General features: G+C 37.2%; 1 protein-coding gene across 1 annotated transcript in view; it reads right to left on the reverse strand.

The window, feature by feature from the left end:
• MSRB3 (methionine sulfoxide reductase B3) overlaps positions 1–19,920 on the reverse strand; it is a 138,734-nt gene that overhangs the window by 96,674 nt on the left and 22,140 nt on the right. The window contains exons 2-3 of the mRNA XM_023736100.1: positions 16,163–16,271; positions 14,484–14,561 (exon numbers count right to left, since the gene is read on the reverse strand). Coding sequence (XP_023591868.1) covers positions 14,484–14,561; positions 16,163–16,271 — 187 coding nt within the window. The remainder of the gene's footprint in view (positions 1–14,483; positions 14,562–16,162; positions 16,272–19,920) is intronic.

The raw sequence follows: 19,920 nt of genomic DNA on the forward strand, positions 1-19,920 counted from the left end.
CTGTGAAAATGACAATTCTACCCAAAGCAATTTACAAATACAATGCAATCCCGATCCAAATACCAACAACATTCTTTAAAGAGATGGAAAAACTATCATTAACTTTATGTGGAAAGGGAAGAAGCCCCAGATAAGTAAAGCACTACTGGAGAAGAACAAAGTAGGAGGACTCAAACTACCTGACCTCAGAGCCTACTATACAGTTACGGTAGTCAAAACAGCCGGGTACTGGTACAACGACAGATACATTGACCAATGAAACAGAATTGAGAAACCAGATGTAAATCCATCCACCTACAGTCACCTGATCTTCGAAAAGGGCCCGAAGTCCACCAAATGGGGAAAAGACAGTCTTTTTAACAAATGGTGCTGGCAAAACTGGATGTCCATCCGCAAAAAAATGAAACAGGACCCATACCTCACACCATATACAAAAACTAATTAAAATGGATCAAAGACCTAAACAAAGCCAAAAACTATAAAGTTCATAGAAGAAACAATAGGATCAACCCTAGAGGCCCTAACACACGGCATTAAAAGAATATAAACTATAACCAACAACACACAAACTTCAGACGATAAGCTAGATAACTGGGATCTTCTAAAAATCAAACACCTATGCTCATCAAAAGACTTCACCAAAAGAGTAAAAGGAGAACCTACAGACTGGGAAAAAATTTTTGGACATTACAAGTCAGACAAAGGTCTGATTTCTAAAATCTACAAGAAAATCCAACACCTCTAGAACAAACAAATAATCCAATTAAAAAATGGGCAACGGAAATGAACAGACACTTCACCAAAGAAGATATTCAAGCTCACAACAGACACATGAGGAAATGCTCACGATTACTAACCATTAGAGAAATGCAAATTAAAACCACAATGAGATACCATCTCACCCCCGCATTACTGGCACGAATCAAAAACACTGGAAATAACAAATGTTGGAGAGGCTTCAGGGAGATCAGAGCTCTTATGCACTGCTGGTGGGAATGCAAAGTGATACAACTAGTTTGGAAAATGATACGGCACTTCCTTAGAAAGCTAGAAATAGAAATACCATACGATGCAGCAATCTCACTCCTAGGAATATATCCTAGAGAAATAAGAGCAGTCACACGAATAGACATATGCGCACCCATGTTCATGGCAGCATTGTTCACAACAGCAAAAAGGTGGAAACAACCTAGATGCCCATCAACAGATGAATGGATAAACAAACGATGGTACATACACACAATGGAGTACTATGCAACGAGAAAGAACAATGATGAATCTGTGAAGTATCTCATAACATGGATGAAACTGGAGGATGTTATGCTGAGTGAGATGTCAATCACAAAAAGACAAATATTGTATGAGACCTCTACTGTAAAAACGCATGAAAAAGTTTACACACACAAACAATCTTTGTTGCTTACGAGGGATGAGAGAGGTGGGGTGGGGGGAACTAAATAGACAATAAATAAGTGGTAACTTTGGTGAAGGGCAAGACAGTACACAATACAGGGGAAGCCAGCATAACTTGTACAAGGAAAGGTCATGGAAGCTCCAAAGACACATCCAAACTCCCTGAGGGACTGAACTGCCGGGCAGAGGGCTGTGGGGACCATGGTCTCGGGGAACATCTAGCTCAACTAGCATAACACAGTTTATAAAGAAAATGTTCTACATTCTACCTTTATGAGTAGCATCTGGGGTCTTAAAAAGCTGTGAGTTGCCATCTAAGATACTCCACTGGTCTCACCCTTTTGGGAGCAAGAGAGAATGAAGAAAACAAGACATAAGGAAAAGATGAGTCCAATGGACTAATGGACCACAACTACCACGGCCTCCACCACACTGAGTCCAGTACAACCAGATGGTGCTCAGCTACCACCACTGACTGCTCTGACCAGGATCACAACAGACGGTCCCAGACAGAACTGGAGAAAAATGCAGAACAAAATTCTAACTCAAAAAAAAAAGACCAGATTTATTGGCGTGACAGAGACTGGAGAAACCCCGAGAGTATGGCCCCCGGACACCATTTTAGCTCAGTACTGAAGTCACTCCCAAAGTTCACCGTTCAGCCAAAGATTACGCAGCCCCATAAAACAAAACGAGACTAATGGGGCACACCAGCCCAGGGGCAAGGACTAGAAGGCAGGAGGGGACAGGAAAGCTGGTAATAGGGAACCCAAGGTTGAGAAGGGACAGTGGTGGCATGTTGTGGGGTTGTTAACCATTGTCATAAAACAAAATGTGTACTGTTTAATGAGAAACTATTCGTTCTGTAAACCTTCATCTAAAGTACAATTAAAATTTTTTTTAATTTTTAAAAAATCTAATATTTTATTTTTCTTTTGATTTCTGCTTTAGGAATTATATTTAGAAAGGCCTACCTCACCCAATTTTGTACATAAAATACACTTGTATTTTCACCTAGGACCTTTATGGTATTATTAATATTTTAAATGATTTATTTAATCTAAACTTTATTGGCGTGCAAGATAGTGGGAGTAAGATGTTGGGGATGGGATCTAACTTTTATAAATGTTTAACTGATTGTCCCAATACTATTTACAATATTTAATTGATTCCATTCAGTACTTATACAGTATGTTAAAACCCATTGCATAGGAGTCAATTCTAACTCACAATGACCCTATAGGACAGAGCAGAACTGCCCCATAGGGTTTCCAAGGCTGTAAGTCTCTGCGGAAGCAGACAGCCCCATCTTTCTCCTGCAGAGCAGCTGGTGTGCTCAAACCACTGACCTTCTGGTTAGTAGCTGAGCACTTAACTACTGTGCCACCGTGTTAGCATTTCTGAAACTTGGATGTGTCTTACAATCAACAGCACTACACAATTTATTTGGCAGTTTTTTCTTTCTTAGTGTTATGTGCACTAATAATAAATCCTTCAATCAGTGGCTGCTTACATTTGATGAAACACACTATTTAATATCCTTCTATTCCTATTTCAGGAGTCCTGGTGGTGCAGTGGTTAAGAACTTGGCTGCTAACCAAAAGGTCGGCAGTTCGAATCCACCAGCTGCCCCTTGGAAACTCTATGGAGCAGTTCTGCTCTGTCCTGCAGGGTCGCTATGAGTTGGAATCGACTTGACAGCAGCAGGTTTGGTTTATTCCTATTTCCATTAAGAGGTTGTTTTTTAATTAAAGAAAACATTTTGAATTTTTATAAAATTTCTTCTTGGTATACATTAAAAATGATCATATATTTCCCATTATGTCCCAGTATTGAACTATCCTTACATTCCTGAAATAAACCCTACCTTGTTAGGGCACGTTACTTGTCAATATATTGCTATATTCCTTTTACTAATATTTTATTTAAGATCCTCACATCTATTTTCATAAATGAGATTGGTCTATAGTTTTTCTCTTGTTGCAATGTCTTTGTCAGGTCTTGGTTTTAGAGGCATTTTACATTTGTTAAAGAAACTGAAAAGCTTTCATTATTTTCTATGCTTGAAATGCTTTATAACAGCATAGGAATACTCTGTTGGTTTTTTGTTTGTTTTTCCCCCTATGAAAGTCTGAGCTGGCCATCTATCTTTTACAGCATGCTTATGTATTTAATTTGATAAAATAGTGCCATGAGTTGGAAAGAGCTGATGTTATTCTCACAATTTTACAAATGAGAAAAATGAGACAGAATGTTTAACTAACTTGCTTATAGTTATGCAGCAAACCAGTGCTGGAATTTTACACTGCGTTTCCACTTGGTACTTTGATGGCTTCTGCACATTTCTTTGATAATGCTGTGTGACGAGTTACTTATCTATGTATAAGACACACTGAAGACATGTATCAGAATTAAAATGTATGCAATTCTCATCGAATCAGTGACCACTTTTCAAAAAAAGTAAGAACTGTTAATATATAAGAAGAGCAGCTTTGTGGATTATCTCAGGAGTACGTGGTAAAACTTGTACATTATTTTTCATAAAATGCCTTTAAATAATTTCAAAGTATGCGAACTGCAATAATAAACATTCATTAACTTTCTGATTCATGTTTACTCAGAAAAGATAAATGTACACAGATTATAGTTATAACTTTTACCTATTATGTTTCTTTGTTTATTCTAACTATCCATTCTAATTCACTAAGAAAATCGAATATGCTATTTCTCTCTCCATTTACAAAATGAACTAAAGAACTGAGATTGCAATTTAGGTAATACAAGGCAAGATTGCTCTTTTCTTGTTTTTCTCCCCCCAAACCACACATGCGTACAAACACGCTCATACACATACATACACCTTCAGTTATCTAGGAATCTTATGTCTAGGTATTGCTTCGATTTTCTTCTCTGTGTGTGTTTAACTTTTAACTAAAAAAATAATTACAATTATCTCTGTGTATTGTTAAATTTTTGCTTTGCTATGGTTTTCTGGTTTCTCAGAATGGAGTTGTTCTTTCCTTTTATTTTTTATGTGCTTTTCCTTTCTTTTTTTAATTTCCCCTCATGGTTTAACGAATCAGACATTATCAGTGCTTTTTGTTCCCTATCTTTGCCAGTAGCTCCAGAAAGTCCTTTTTTTTCAACCCAGCTGTGGTCTTACCTTGAGCTTTCAGATGAGATAAAAATAAAGAAGTAACTCCCTCTGTTACAAATACTTTTCCTATAAATCACTATATGTGGGGACAAGACAGGAAAGGTCAATGGGATGAGGGAAATCAATTTTATATTCTCTTCAAAATGATATATGACTTATTCAGATATAACAAAAGTTAAGCCACTACCCTAACATTTAGTTCATTTCAGAGCAATTTCATTGTACCTGAAGGTTTACTTTGTTGAAGGATTTAGAATGAGGTGATAGACAATTCAAAGCTTTTAAAATTCAAGTTTAATGCATTTTGTTAAAGGTTAACAAACATTTGCTGGAATTATGAGCAATTTCCAGCTAGAGTTCCATAAAAAGAAGACTTGAAGTTAAGTTCATGTTACTCACCCTGGTAGAATCCCATACTGACTGAAATGGCTTATAAGTAAATATTATATAGAAAGTATTAAAAAGATGAGATTTAAGTAGAAAGAATGGAGAACTCTATCCCCCACACACGTTTACCCCCCTACACACACACATACACACACACACACACACACACACAAAACTGTATCATGAGTTGGGGGGGGGAATTTATGTTGAAAGTCTCCTTTAGTAGTAAATGGAATAAGCATACATGGAGTAGCATAGCTGAGTAAATTGTGTGTGGCATTCGACTGGAATTTCTTCACTGAAAGGGCTTACGTTCTTAAAGAGCTGAAAAACAGCTTAAATTTTCTGGTAGCCTAGAATAAAATTGCACAGGAGGCTCATGTGAAATACAGCATGTGTGAATAGTTTTGCAGCAGAATTTCATTTAAAATGTAGCAACATAGCTGGAGCAGTGACTCATTATACTAATATCTACTGTTACAATAGATTCTCTAAAATAAAGCCTGCACTTTCTCACATTATAAGGAGTTCCTTGGGCTTTTGTGACAGTACGATATGCTCCCAAAACTTGGTCAAGACACTGGTATTTAACACTTGTTGAATATATGCCGTATACTAGGCATTTTTCCGTATTTAGTTCTTACAACTCTTTGGTTTTATTTTCCCCGTTTTACAGATGATGAATCCGAGGTAACAAATCTAAGCTGATATTCCAATGGTTCTACCAGCTGTTTTTAACAGTGCCTTGTGTGACTGTTTCATGAAAATACAAAGAGATTTCGAAGTAGAGGGAAAGACATTTAGGGTAGCTCAAGTCAGTTGGCCTTAATGTTGTAGGAAGAGAATTTTTTAAAAGTTGTGAAAATGTGGAATACAGCTACTTGAGAAAATGTGATGGGGAATCAGTATGTGGAAATAACAATAATCTTCCAGTTTCAGTAACTAGAATCCCACCCATGAATCCAGCTGCTGCCCTACCTCCCAGATGTTGAAGGCTGATAGCTTCCTAACATTGGCTCCATCTTCCTGTCAGGATTCCATGGGACTTCCCTGAGGATAATAGCTAGCCTGAAACTTGAGTCCTTCTTGGTGCCCTGCCATGATGGATCTATTGACTTTGGTTCCCAGCCCTTCCTAGATTGGAATGATCTTAAACTTTCAACATAAGTACTGTGACAAACACAGACTTTTCAAGGAATTTAGGTGTGCATGTGTGTGTGTGTGTGTGTGTGTGTGTGTGTGTTTCATTTGTTCCACGATGCTGGAGCAAAATAAAATATATTGAACATTTAAAAGCTAATTAGAGAAAATATAGACAGTATAAGTGATTTTAAGACAGTTTTAATTTCACTATAATTCATTAACTTTCTTCTTTTATAAAGGCTTGATTATTACTATTCTGAATCTATATACTGCTGTGTGATCTTCACGAATTACTTGTCTCAGCTTCCTCATCTGTAAAATGTGCTGTTATGAAGACTGAATGAGTTAATATATATTAAGCACTAAGAACCACGCCTGGAACATAGTTAAGTGTTACATAAGTGTCAGTTACTGTTTTATTATGTTATTATTATCATTACCATTAGTGGGGCTATAGAAAATGAGCTATTAATTCAGTGCAAGGACTGATGAGTAAATGTACACAAAATATAAAACGTCCTATGTAGTTACTGAAAGTCGCAAACAAAGTTATCAGGAGCTGACTGCACATGGATAATACTGAGGTTTATTAGCCAACAAGGAAAAAAGTTCCTATTGAGGCTGTTACACCCTATTTCCTTCTCTTTTCAGCCCCAGCAATTTACCTTGTGCGCTGATATGGCATACTTCACATCATTCTATTACCTTATTCAAAATTTCCCCACGATCTATCAGACAAAGTTCAGATATATGCTCAATCAACAAACAATTATTTAGTGATTATTACATGCCAGAGGCTAGGGATATAAATATGACTAATGCATGGCCTTACTATTGTGGAGTTCACTTGCTAGTGGGCAGACAGGCAAATAAACAGATAATTACAAAGCAAAGTAGTAAGTGCAATGATGGAAGTACATACAATGTGCTAGGGGAGTAGAGATGAGGAATACCAAAGCTCACCTTGGAAGGATCAGATAGGGCTTCTGGGAGGAAAAAAATTCAGGGATTAAAGGATTCCAGGTAGGAATTTAAATGTCTTTTCTAGTATCCAAGGACTTCCCTAATTGGCCCCCTTTAACCTTCTAGCCATATTTTCCATTGCTCCAAATATAACCGACTTCTCCCACTCCTACTGAAACAGACTCCTACCTATTTCCTTGAAAAATTCACTTTTTATTCTATCCAGGGGCAGATTAACCAGTAATCAAGGTACGCACGGGCTTACTTGTGTTTATTTAGTAATCTGTAGTGAACAATTTCATATGGGTTCACCACATCTTTGATTCTATCTCTAACTCCTCTTGCCATCCGCTACCTAAAAAAATGTGAACACTTCTCTCTTCCTGTAAACTATGGTCTCATCTCCTCCATGAGACCATTCCCTACTTGGATGCATTCACATGTCTTCCTATTACACATGAAAGCATTTCAAACAGGCACATTCAAATATGTACTCACATTATTTTGCCATATTTTCTAATTGTTTATTGTGGTTTTTCTTACTACTCCAACAAAACTGTGTAAGTACCTTGAGGAAAAAAGTTTTCATAAATTTATTTTATTTGTTCCACAACACCTGGCAAAGCATCAGGCAAAAACAAAATATAAGTGGGCAAAACTACTTTGGAAATTAAATTATTTTACCATTGCCTTCTCTAGTTTATCTGATGTCCAATAAATTCATTTTATGAAATTTTAGAAGTTCAAACCACCTGAAGAGAGAACATTCTTGCCTCTGTCAGTTAATTTACTAACTGAAAGTCAGTAGTACTATATTAGAAGTAAGCTAGGTTGGTAAAATTTGTGAACGTGAAGAAAACATGAACCATGGAATAAATTACACATTCGGTTTATAAGAAGCCTGTGAATAAGGTTCTTGTACTTGGTAAGTGGTAAGAAAGCACCATATTGTTCAGAAAGGGTATGTATTTAGGGTAGATCGTTGCTGTTATTAGGTGCCTTTGGGTCGATTCCGACTCATAGCGACCCTATGTACCATAGAATGAAACATTGCTTGGTCCTGCGTCATCCTCACAATCCTTACTATGTTTTGAGCCCACTGTTGCAGGGGCTATGTCAATCCATCACATTGAGGGCCTTCCTGTTTTTCACTGACCCTCTACTTTACCAAGCATGATGTCCTTCTCCAGGGACTGGTCCCTCCTGATACTATGTCCAAAGTACCTGAGATGAAGTCTCACCATCCTCACTTCTAAGGAGTGAGTATTCTGGCTATACTTCTTCCAAGACAGATTTGTTTGTTCTTCTGGCAATCCATGGTATATTCAATATTCTTTGCCAATACCATACTCAAAAGGCATCAATTCTTCGGTCTTCCTTGTTCAATGTCCAGCTTTCATATGCACATGAGACAACTGAAAATACCAGGGCTTATGTCAGGCACTCCTTAGTCCTCAAAACGACATCTTTGCTTTTTAACACTTTCTAAAGCGGTCTTTTGCAGCAAATTTGCTCAGTGCAATGCGTCTTTTGATTTCTTGACTGTTACTTCCATAGGCGTTGATTGTGGATCCAAGTAGAATGAAATCCTTGACAATTTCAGTCTTTTCTCCATTTATCATGATGTTGCTTATTGGTAGAGTTGTGAGGATTTTTGTTTTCTTTATGTTGAGGTACAATCCGTACTGAAGGCTGTACTCTTTGATCTTTATTAGTAAGTGCTCCAAGTCCTCTTTGCCTTCAGCAAGCATCTACATAATGCAGGTTGTTAATGAGTCTTCCTTCAATCCTGATGCCGCATCTTCTTCATATAGCCCAGCTTCTCAGAATATTTGCTCAGCATATATACTGAATAAGTATGGTGAAAGGATACAACCCTGACACACACCTTTCCTGATTTTAAACCACACAGTATTCCCTTATTCTGTTCAAACGACTGCCCCTTGGTCTATCTACAGGTTCCGCATGGGCACAATTAAGTGTTCTGGAATTCCCATTCTTCACAATGTTATCCGTAATTTGTTATGATCCACACAGTCGAATGCCCTTGCATAGTCAATAAAACACAGGTGAACATCTTTCTGGTATTTTCTGCTTTCAGCCAAGATCCATCTGACATCAGCAATGATATCCCTCATTCTGAATTGGCTTGAATTTCTGGCAGTTCCCTGTCAATGTACTGCTGCCACTGTTTTTGAATGATCGTCAGCAAAATTTTACTTGTGTGTGATACTAATGATATTGTTTGATAATTTCTGCAGTCTGTTGAATTACCTTTCTTTAGAATGGGCACAAATATGGATCTCCTCCAGTCAGCTGGCCAGGTAGCTCTCTTCCAAATTTCTTGGCATAGACGAGTGAGCACTTCTAGCATATTGCATTCGTTTGCTGAAACATCCTGATTGGTATTCCATCAATTCCGGGAGCCTTGTTTTTTGCCAGTGCCTTCAGTGCAGCTTGGACTTCTTCCCTCAATACAAGCGGTTCTTGATTATATGCTACCTCCTGAAATGGCTGAGCATCGACCAGTTCTTTTTGGTACAGTGACTCTGTGTATACCTTCCATCTTCTTTTGATGCTTCCTGCGTCCTTCAATATTTTGCCCATAGAATCCTTCAAAATTGCAACTCGAGGCTTAAATTGTTTCTTCAGTTCTTTCAGCTTGAGAAATGCTGAGTGTGTTCTTCCCTTTCAGTTTTCTAACTCCAGGTCTTTGCGCATGTCATTATAATACTTAACTTTGTCTTCCCAAGCCGCCCTTTGAAATCTTCTGTTCAGCTCTTTTACTTCATCATTTCTTCCGTTCGCTTTAGCCACTCTGCATTCAAGAGCAAGTTTCAGAGTCTCTTCTGACATCCATTTTGATCTTTTTTTCTTTTCTGTCTTTTTAATGATTTTTTGCTTTCTCAGTTTATGATGTCCTTGATGTCATTTCACAACTCCTCTGGTCTTCAGTCATTAGTGTTCACTGCAGCCAATCTACTCTTGAGATGGTCTCTAAATCCAGGTGGGATATACTGAAGGTCGTACTTTGGCTCTCATGGACTTGTTTTAATTTTCTTCAGCTTCAACTTAAACTTGCGTATGAGCCATTGATGGTCTGTTCTGCAGTCAGCCCTGGCCTTGTTCTGCCTGATAATTTTGAGCTTCTCCATCATCTCTTTCCACAGATGTAGTCAATTTGATTCCTGTGTGTTCCATCTGGAGAGGTCCATGTGTACAATCGCCATTTATATTTGTGAAAAACATATTCGCAATGAAGTCATTGGTTTTTCAAAATTCTATCATGCAATCTCCAGCATCAGAGATCTCCAAGTACGAGTACAAGTTTGAAAATGAAATGAGAATAACTGAATGGCTTTTTTTGTAAGGAAGTATATGCTATATATGTCAGTTTAGTAAATGAAGAGGATTGTACACCTAACTACAAAACACACACCCAGAGTGTGAATAACAAAAATGGCAGTTGGGAAAACAACCTTTTCATATTGCTAATGATTAGGCATTTTCAAATTTAGTACCTCTTTTCTTATTTCTCTTCCGTTTTCTGCTTCCTTCCCACTCATTTCTCATACTGTTCCTCTATTTTGTCTATTCTATCTAATTTTCATTCCTCACCCCTATGTCTCTAACACATTAATACTCTACACGTTTTCACACACACACACTCAATTGTTTCCCACACTTCATGCTCAAAGCATGAAACCATCTCTCTAGGGTTCCTCTGATAGTGATGCCATCAGTTCACTAGACTAGTGGGTGGATTTCAAACTTTTTCCAAAATTTTGAAAAAAAAAATATATATATACAGATTCTGTGCCAGTTATCAGTTTGTCACCTCTCACCTCCAAACCTACCTTACTTGTCTGCTCTGCCAAAATGGAGCTAAGTGCTTTAAAAACTTGATGTTAAATTTTGTCATAGAAGATGAAGGAGAGAGACTGTAGAAGGAAAACTTTTTACTTCCTGGTTCAAGTATGGCTGCTCAACAGGCTCCTGCAGCACATGCAGCTTCCTTAGTTCCAGGCACCTGCAGCTTGGGTAGCTTCTCCAGCGCTAGGGTCCTGCAGTATATGCAGCTTCTCCAGTACCTGGTTCCTGCAGCACAGCTTCTCCAGCATCCAGCCTCTGTCGAGTACACTGCTTCTCCAGTGCCCAGCTCCTGCAGTGCAGACAGCTTTTCCAGTGTCCAGCTCCTGCAACATGGGCAACTTCTCCAGTGTCCAGCTCCTACCGTGCAGACAGCCTCTCCAGTGTCCAGCTCCTGCAATGCAGACAGCCTCTCCAGTGTCCAGCTCCTGCAGTGCAGACAAGCTTCTCCAGTGCCCAGCTCCTGCAGTGCAGACAGCTTCTCCAGTGTCCAGTTCCTGCAGTGCAGGCAGCTTCTCCAGTGTCCACCTCCTGCAGTGCAGACAAGCTTCTCCAGGTCCAGCTCCTGCAGTAGAGACCGCTTCTCCAGTGCCCAGCTCCTGCAGTGCAGACAGCTTCTTCAGTGTCCAGCTCCTGAAACATGGGTAGTTTCTCTGGTGTCCAGCTCCTACAGTTGGAGGAGCTTCTCTACAGTGCCAGGCTCCTGTAGCCCTGGAGCATCAGCTTCTCCAGTGCCAGGATCCTGTAACGCACAGAGATCAGCAGCACCTGGTGACCAGAAGCTTCCTCCAGTACTCCCCTGGGGTGGCTTTGTAGCAGAGTGCCTACAGTGAGACGTTTATCTGTGAACAGTCTTCCCCAGCACTTCAGAGAGCAGATTTCCAGATTCTAGAAGGCGTATTTCCAGAGAAACGCAGGGGTCAGATTTTCAACAAGTTCCAACATTTTGGCACCACAGTGACTTTCTATTGTTTAGTGAGCTACAGTTGTGCCCTTTCCAACAAGGTCTATATCCCAGCCCTGAGGGCAGAGTGAGGAGGGATTCTTTCTTGGGCTAGCTCCTTATATCTGCTGTTTCTATATTCTTCAGAATTTCTCTTTACTTCTTGCTAGTCAATACCTCATTACCAAAATACCATTATAGTTGGTAATTCTTTATATTAAATTTTCCTGTTCAAATTATTGTGCGGTTTCTATATCCTGATTGTGTGCTGACTGATACATACTCTCTCACATATTTCAAATTAACAGCTAAAATTTCTTATCAAAAATTTAAATAATTGCAAAAGAGGAATATTCTGGTGTTCTGCATATTGTATACATACTTAAAATATATTTTTGTCAAAACCTTGGAGCTACATATTTAGATCATTTAATGAATGAATAAGTCACCATATAACCTAATTTGCAAAGTCAGTTTTCACTGTCAAATAAATCAATCAATTCAGACTTATTCAATGCCAAGAAAAGGATTTTTTAATTCAAATAAACATTATGGTACATGTTCTCATGGCATCCTTCTCACCTAGGTAAGTAGAAAAGACAGAGAGACAGACAGCAGACGGAGAGGCAGATAGACAAGATTCCAGCCAAGAGCCTTGCCAAGATGAAACAGTATTTCAATATTTTTTTGCCAGTGCTTTTTTGCCTTACTTTTATGGGTCTCTGCTTCAGAAGCAATGCCTCCCCAAGCTATCATTTGTTTGATGTCCTGAAGATTTTACCCAAAAGCAATAAATCACAGTAAGATATGCAAAGGGTGAAAGGTATAACATCTTTTGTCAAGTAGGGGAAGAGCAATTACAAAAGAGGAGTTGGGAAAGAAGCAGCAGCAGACCACAGACTCTTTCCCGGACATCTCAATTTCAGAATGTACTTACAAACATTAGGGATCAGAAAACTGATTCCCTCAAAACTGTCCATGCCTTGTGTCCCTAGAAAGTCTTTGTGGACTCCCAAGGTGTAAGTTCTCCAGCGTGAAGACACCTGGAGTAGGGACTTACTGCCCTCCCCCTTCCCCCAAAACAAACCAAGTAAAGAGAAGAAAACAATTAAAAAAAAAAAAAACAGAATAAAAATATTAGATCATATTCCTTAAAAACTCAGAAAATAAAAACCTTCCTTGCAAGAATACTAAAAGAAATAGAGGCAATATCACATCAAATGTGAAATCTAACTTCCCACCAGTACCTATGTTTGGATAACGGTCCTGCTTTTAGGATGTGTGACTCAAAATCTCACATGGGTTAAATCCTTCATTTACAGTGGTTCTGTTTCTTATTTAAAACAGTAAGTTTCCCTTAGATCCACTACTGGACTGAATCACATGATGTGGAAAGAGATGGAGAATCTTAAACAAAAAGCAAAGAGGATGTGGCCAATTTTTACCATTTGGGATATTAACAAGTTTAACATGGCTCAGCAACTATCTTAAGTGTTATATTATATCAACTATTATGACACAAGCTAAAGGTGTTGAAATATAAGGATGTGTGTTTTCTAAGAGGAAATGAGTGACAATTTGAAGGGTCGGTGTTTAACATGAAGAGTAAATACATACGAATTCAGAACAGATTCTCAACTAACACTAATGTGCAATAAGGTTTGTGCAATTTAAGAAAGGTTTTTAAACTTTTTAAAATTCTTTTCAAGGAAACTACTGCTTCCTGTTATTTCTGGAAAATCTATAAATGCTAGTGTTTTAAAAGGGAAACATTCATGGAGAGATATTAAATGTGTTTTACAAGCTACAAGTACCAGATTCTTGTTTATTCATTTTCCCTAAGAAACTCTGTAATTCTGTTTTATATAAGTGACATTTACTCTCAGTTAAGGTTTCTGTCTTTTTATTCCCCCAAATCAAGATCCCCATGAAAGTCTGGGGCTTATAGAATTTTCCCACCTAAGCTAAATAAATTTTTGGTAAAGATTTTCCTTTCTTAAGATCCATAATCTCCAGAATACATTGTCTGAATTAACTATTTTGTTGCCCGTTTTGCAGTAAACTATTAGGATCTTTAAAACAAACATTATTGATGAATGCAAAAACTGTTAACTTCATATTAAATAATTTTCTTTCATATGCCTAAGTATCTGTTATAATTCCCACATTACTTTTGGTAAAGATATTGCCCTTCATTGCAGAAGTAAAAACAATCTATTTGGTGGATATTATTCCATCTCAAGACTATACGTTAAGAACTTTCATTACGGCCTAGTAAATAATTTTAGGTCCATCACTTACAGATAAATAAATAAATAAACTATGCCAACAATTTCTATGCTCACCAAAATGTCTCTCACAGCTCTGACAAGTGTCATGGCTATTGAGATGAACAAGTTAATGTTGGGTACTTTAAAGATCCAAATAGTGCAAAATCAATCTATCAAAAGGGTCATTTATCATGAAAGTCAAGAATTACTCTTATTTTGTGGGGGAAAAACAGAAATAAAAAAATTTAGTAATGAGAAGATTCTAACGTGAAGAAGCAATAACTCGTTTGTCACTGTCCTATAATATAGCCACACCACAGGTTTCTAACACACTTACTTGAACAATGGCGTTCCACAAACAATGCATTTATATATCCCAGGATCTTTGTGATGTATGTATTCTCCTTCGAAGGCACTGATAAACAATAAACAGGCCATGAAAAAAATTAACATTAGTATTATTTCTTATAGAACGTATTTGCTTAAACTGTATTTCTTTAATAAATCCTTCAAGGGTTTTTTGTCCTAAAATGAGAACAGACCAAACATATGGAAATCAAAACATAACTTATATATTCCAAATCTATATAATAAAATGTGCAAATAACTACTGCAAACCAGTGCAGGTTAAATAAAAAATCAAGCCATCTAGTAACGTAATGCTTAGGAAAAAAATTTCTCTATTTACAAAAATGCCTCTAGTTTAGATTTGCCAAAAGAACATTATTACATAAGATTTCTGCTACTCTATAGAATCCAAGGGGGTATACAAGAAAATGCAGAGGGTTCCGAGACTTCAAGTGGAAGAAGTCTTATTTTTTGGTTTGAAAAGGAATATTGCAGCTTTAAGGGAATATTTTTCTAAGTTAACAATCTTAAAGGCTAGGAGGTCATTCAGCTAATACAAATCAGCTGTGCTAGCCCAACAAAAAGTCTATGTGCTCTGCAGCTTGTTTTTATTATCCTTTCACCCTCTTTATGCGATCCAATTTTTTTATAAACAGAATTTTTAAGAATGACCTAATCTCTGGTTGTTTGTGTGCATTAAATCATTTTGCTGGTCATGTACATAACAGGACAAGTAGAGGTCCTCCTGAGCTGAGACTGAAGTCCACCACCAGCTCGTTGTGTGGTGAGGGCAGATTTTGTCAGAGATGCAACATTTGGTAAATTCAGTAAACAGTATATACTATGACAGGAAGAGAGTGTGGCCTATTAACAAGGACCCCATGTGTGGTAAAGAGTTCTTTCAGTTCATGAATGAAAACAAGGAGTTACATCATTAATAAATTTGGATCAGAGGTAAGTTACAGCCTTGTGCCAAGCTCCATGGTATAAATTAGACAACAAAATGGCTGGACCTTGGCGAGTTACCTCTGAGCTGGAATCAGCTGAGAGAGACTTTATTCACTAACAACAGTCTTGGAAGGGAACAAACTCTTTTTTCAGGACTTAAGATGAACTTCCAAGGACTAAACCCATGTGAGGGCAGTTATTGAAAATTTTTGACATTCCAACCACAAATGAGCCAATAAATACTTTCTCCACATGTGCTTCAAAAAGAAATTGGAGTGGGGTAGAAAGGAACTAAACTATGCTACCTTCTTTTTGCAGCCAAAACATCTATCCTTACAATGGCCACCTTCAAAATTTCAGCATCCTGGCACAGCGCCATGTCCCTCATGGTTTTGCTTACTGTGATGTCTTCCCAAAAAATGTACCTAAATCACTATTACTTCCACACATTTTGTAGTAAACTAAAAAACAGACCCTTAACAAAAGCCCTATGACTTTACATAAGATAGAATGTTCATTAAATGGGGAAAAGGATAAATAAAACTTAGTGTTGGCCTAAACAATGCCATTTTCAGTCTTTTCAAGGATATTAATTTGTAGACTTTAGCAAATAAATGTAGAAGTCTTTCAATTAATTGGCAAGAAAGAGGATTCAAAGGGGTGGTGGTGGTGAAGAAGACTAGCTCTTGTTTAATGACTTTTTCTTACAGTTCACCTTACCTTTCGGTCCCTTTCTCCTGAGTGACATGGTACTGCAGGGGTGTGAGCCGCTTCCTCAGTTCCTGCTGGGAAAAGACCACCTTACAGTTCTTTTTATCCCTACATGACCCTGAAAAGAGAGGATATGGGAGAAGGAGACTTTTTAGCTTGAATCCTGAATAACTGCTTTGGCTTGAGGCCACCACACAGCTTCTGCATTCACTTGTCAATGACCAGACCAGTCCCTAAGGCACTAGAATAGCTTACCTGAACTGCAGCTATTTCTCTAAGTTTAAAAAGAATGTTTCTTATGACCCAGGTGATTCCACTGGAGCAGTGACAATGTGCTACAGCCAAAGCTTCTAGCATGTGATACCAAAAACTCACAAAATGGTGGTAGTCCTTTGTGTCTCCCAATACCTGAAATTCTTTCTTTCAAATGAATTCAATAAGCATAACTCTATCTACAAGCACACACATTTATACATACACACACATTTACACATATATACACGTGTATGTGTGTGTGTATATGTGTATGTGTGTGTGTGTATATACAACTATAGGCATATGATGTTAAACCATAACTCTCCATTCAATAATTTTGCAACTTGGTAGAATAGTTTGAAACCTACATCATTCAATTTCCATTCTGGGTGATTTAACTACCATCCTATGTATTCTTCTTTGCACCCTAAAAATGTATTTTCCCACCACTAGGAATTGTTGTTCTCTGTGATTCTGTCAGACACTTCACTAGGTTATACAGAATTCCTAAAAACAAATCTCTTTAAAGACTATATCTTACCATGTAAACCACGCAGCAAAGTTAAGAGAACTAAGCTATCCATCTGTATGTCATTTAGTACAAGAGAAGCAACTGCAGGTTTAAATTACATGGTATTGGATTCCAATTTCCTAACATTGGATGCTTTTCTGCTTTTTTACCTTGAGTCATTTAGACTATACAAGAAGACATTTCCAATAATGCAGATTCAAGAAGTTCAAAAAAAAAAAAAGGGTGAGAAAAATAGGGAAGGGGGGGACAAAGAGAAGAGGAAAAGTGGATGTGATTTTATTTAGAGACCTACATTTTTTTTTTCCAAAATATATCTAGGAAGGCTTCGCTGATTAAGTATATTTGAATGGTGAAATAATTTTAATGTGGTTCTAATAACAAAGGCAGCTTTTATTTCAACCTACGCAGACTGCAGTAAAATGTTCAGACAACACCTGTTTATATATAGTATTTTATTTTTCCTGCGCAAATGATTGAAAAGAAATGTAACTCTGGGGCAGCGCAACCATTATTCACTGCAGTGAAATTGCTTTTCTTTGCCATCCATCACACTGGGAAAGAGACTTGCAGATGGTCCTAAATGAAAAGATTTCTTACCATGTTCTGAAGTAACTAAAAGAAAGCTTGCTTAGTTTCCTGAATATTAAACTCGACTTCTTTTGAAATCTAAATAAATACGATTTACGAGTGGAAAACGCTTTCTATTTCTTTACTTTCAAGGTACCTAATGTCATAGTATGTGAGACCACTGAAATTAAACTAGGAAAAAAATTAACCAGTTACTCTGATTGTGAGATTAAAGGAAGATGTCAGCTTCCAGGGCCACCAAGAGAGAGTGGTTGATTCTCTATAAGAAAATATGGAGGCAGCAGCAAAAGAGCATACCAGAGCCTAGCAGACATGCACACCTTCGAGTCGGCCTGCGGGCTGTCAAACAGCGCCTCTACTGACTTTCTACCCGACACCTTGGCCCAGATTTGGCCTGGAAAAATCCACAAGAACAGCTGACACATCACTAGTAGTGTGCTGGTCTCTCATCTCACTGGATCCCATATTACACTAGGCTTTATCCAAATACCTACTACTTATATTTTTAATATTGTCAAAGGAGTAGATGAAAATGTTCACTGTCAGAACCAACCTTTCAACAGCTTAAATACAACCCTGCTGTTTCTTATGTAATAAGTTGACTGATAAGTTTTTACTCAATTCACTACAGACTTCTTAGAAATTATAAAATTGTTTTTATTTGTCAGAGGGTTTTATCTTTGTTAATTTTGTCAACGAAATTTATTACTTGCAAATTTAATGTGACAAAATATCTTGGTTAAAATTAGTCTTTCCAATGGCATAGATAATTAAAATCGGTACAATTATTCTGTCCAAGATATTTTTGTTAATATATGTTCATTCATACAAAAAGACCAATTGTGTTCCCAAAGTTGAGAGAACTAAGCTACCCATCTGTATGTCATTTAGAACAAGAGAAGCAACTGCAGGTTTAAATTATATGGTATTGGATTGCAATTTCCTAACATTGGATGCTTTTCTGCTTTTTTTACCTTGAGTCATTTACTAAACAGTGTTCATAAAAGTAGCTTAAAGCACAGATGCTTGCAAATCGTTTAGGCAAAGATATTTCTCTCTGTTTCATTCTCTCTCTCTCAAAATCTCTCTTTTTTGAAGAAAAAGAATAAAACTGTTGGTCAGTATTGGTGAACCATGTCAAGTATTTGTGCAAGGAAAAAAGGTAAAATTGAAAACATCTGATTGAAGTAAATAATACAAACATAAAAGCTTTACTGGTGAATGAAGGGTATTGAAGAGACTTTATTTCATAGATTAGAAATTACTTTTGATCTAAACATTCTTAAAAACAGATTGTTTTCCACTATGAACCATCTCATTAACTATGCAACAGAGACCTCACTTTAACGGGCGAGCTTTGAAAGAGTGCCGCTGTACTCCTTTGTTAGTCTCCATCTTATTTGGGAGGGGGATAAAGATTTCATTCCGGCTTTCTTTGTTTGTCTTTCAAGAACCACTATAGCAGTATTCACACAAATTTTGTAGGAATGTGCCCTGTGTCATAGCCTACAAATTATTTGGTTTTGGTGCACTTACAGGTCACCTTCCAAATTAGCAAAATTTTCCTACATCCTGGCTTTTCAACCTTAAACATAAATATTGTTTCCTAACTGTAAGTGAAGTTTGTTCTTTAAGAAATTTTAGTGCTTATTTAAAGTTGTCAAACTTTGTACATTTTTATTCTTTGGCCACACTATGTTCTCATAATAATTAGGCTTTCAAGGTATACCTAAAAGCAAAAGGAAGTATATGTAGACCAGAAACAATTATTGTGATTTTATATTAAACAACTTAATGAGAAGTTAGTTGGATTTTAACAAATTTCTTGCCACATAGTTATACTTCTTAGACAACTGAAAGCTATACTGTTACATTAGCTCTTCTAGCATCATAACCAAAAACGGGTATATATAAACACAGAAAAGCTTCACTTGTGTCTGGTCTTCCTTCTTCCTATCAGATCACTTTTCTAAAGCCATAGGGTACCATTATTAATTCTGAAGAAATCATTTTATTCTGATATTCTAGACTAATTCATTGGATGGTTTCCCTTTACTATCTTCACTTAGGTAGTGTAATTTTCTTATTACACAGGGTAATTTAATATTAGTATTACATGACATCTGTTCAATGACCTCTAAATTGACTTAGAAGTATGCTAAGGAAAGGTTTTTTCCTTTATTTAAATGTTTAATATTGTACTTTGAAGGCACATGTGAGTGTGTGTATACACACACAACACACAGTATATTTAAGGGAGTAATACTGCCACTTGGGTATCTAATCATAACACCATTACCTACAGAGTAAAATTCGTACAGATCAGATCCATCTTGAGCCTATTCCAAAGGTATCTTTTACTAAAATATGCTCAAAGTCCCTTTTTACACTA

Source organism: Trichechus manatus, unplaced genomic scaffold (genome assembly GCF_000243295.1).
Source record: "Trichechus manatus latirostris isolate Lorelei unplaced genomic scaffold, TriManLat1.0 scaffold00086, whole genome shotgun sequence".
Classification (NCBI taxonomy): Eukaryota; Metazoa; Chordata; class Mammalia; order Sirenia; family Trichechidae; genus Trichechus; species Trichechus manatus.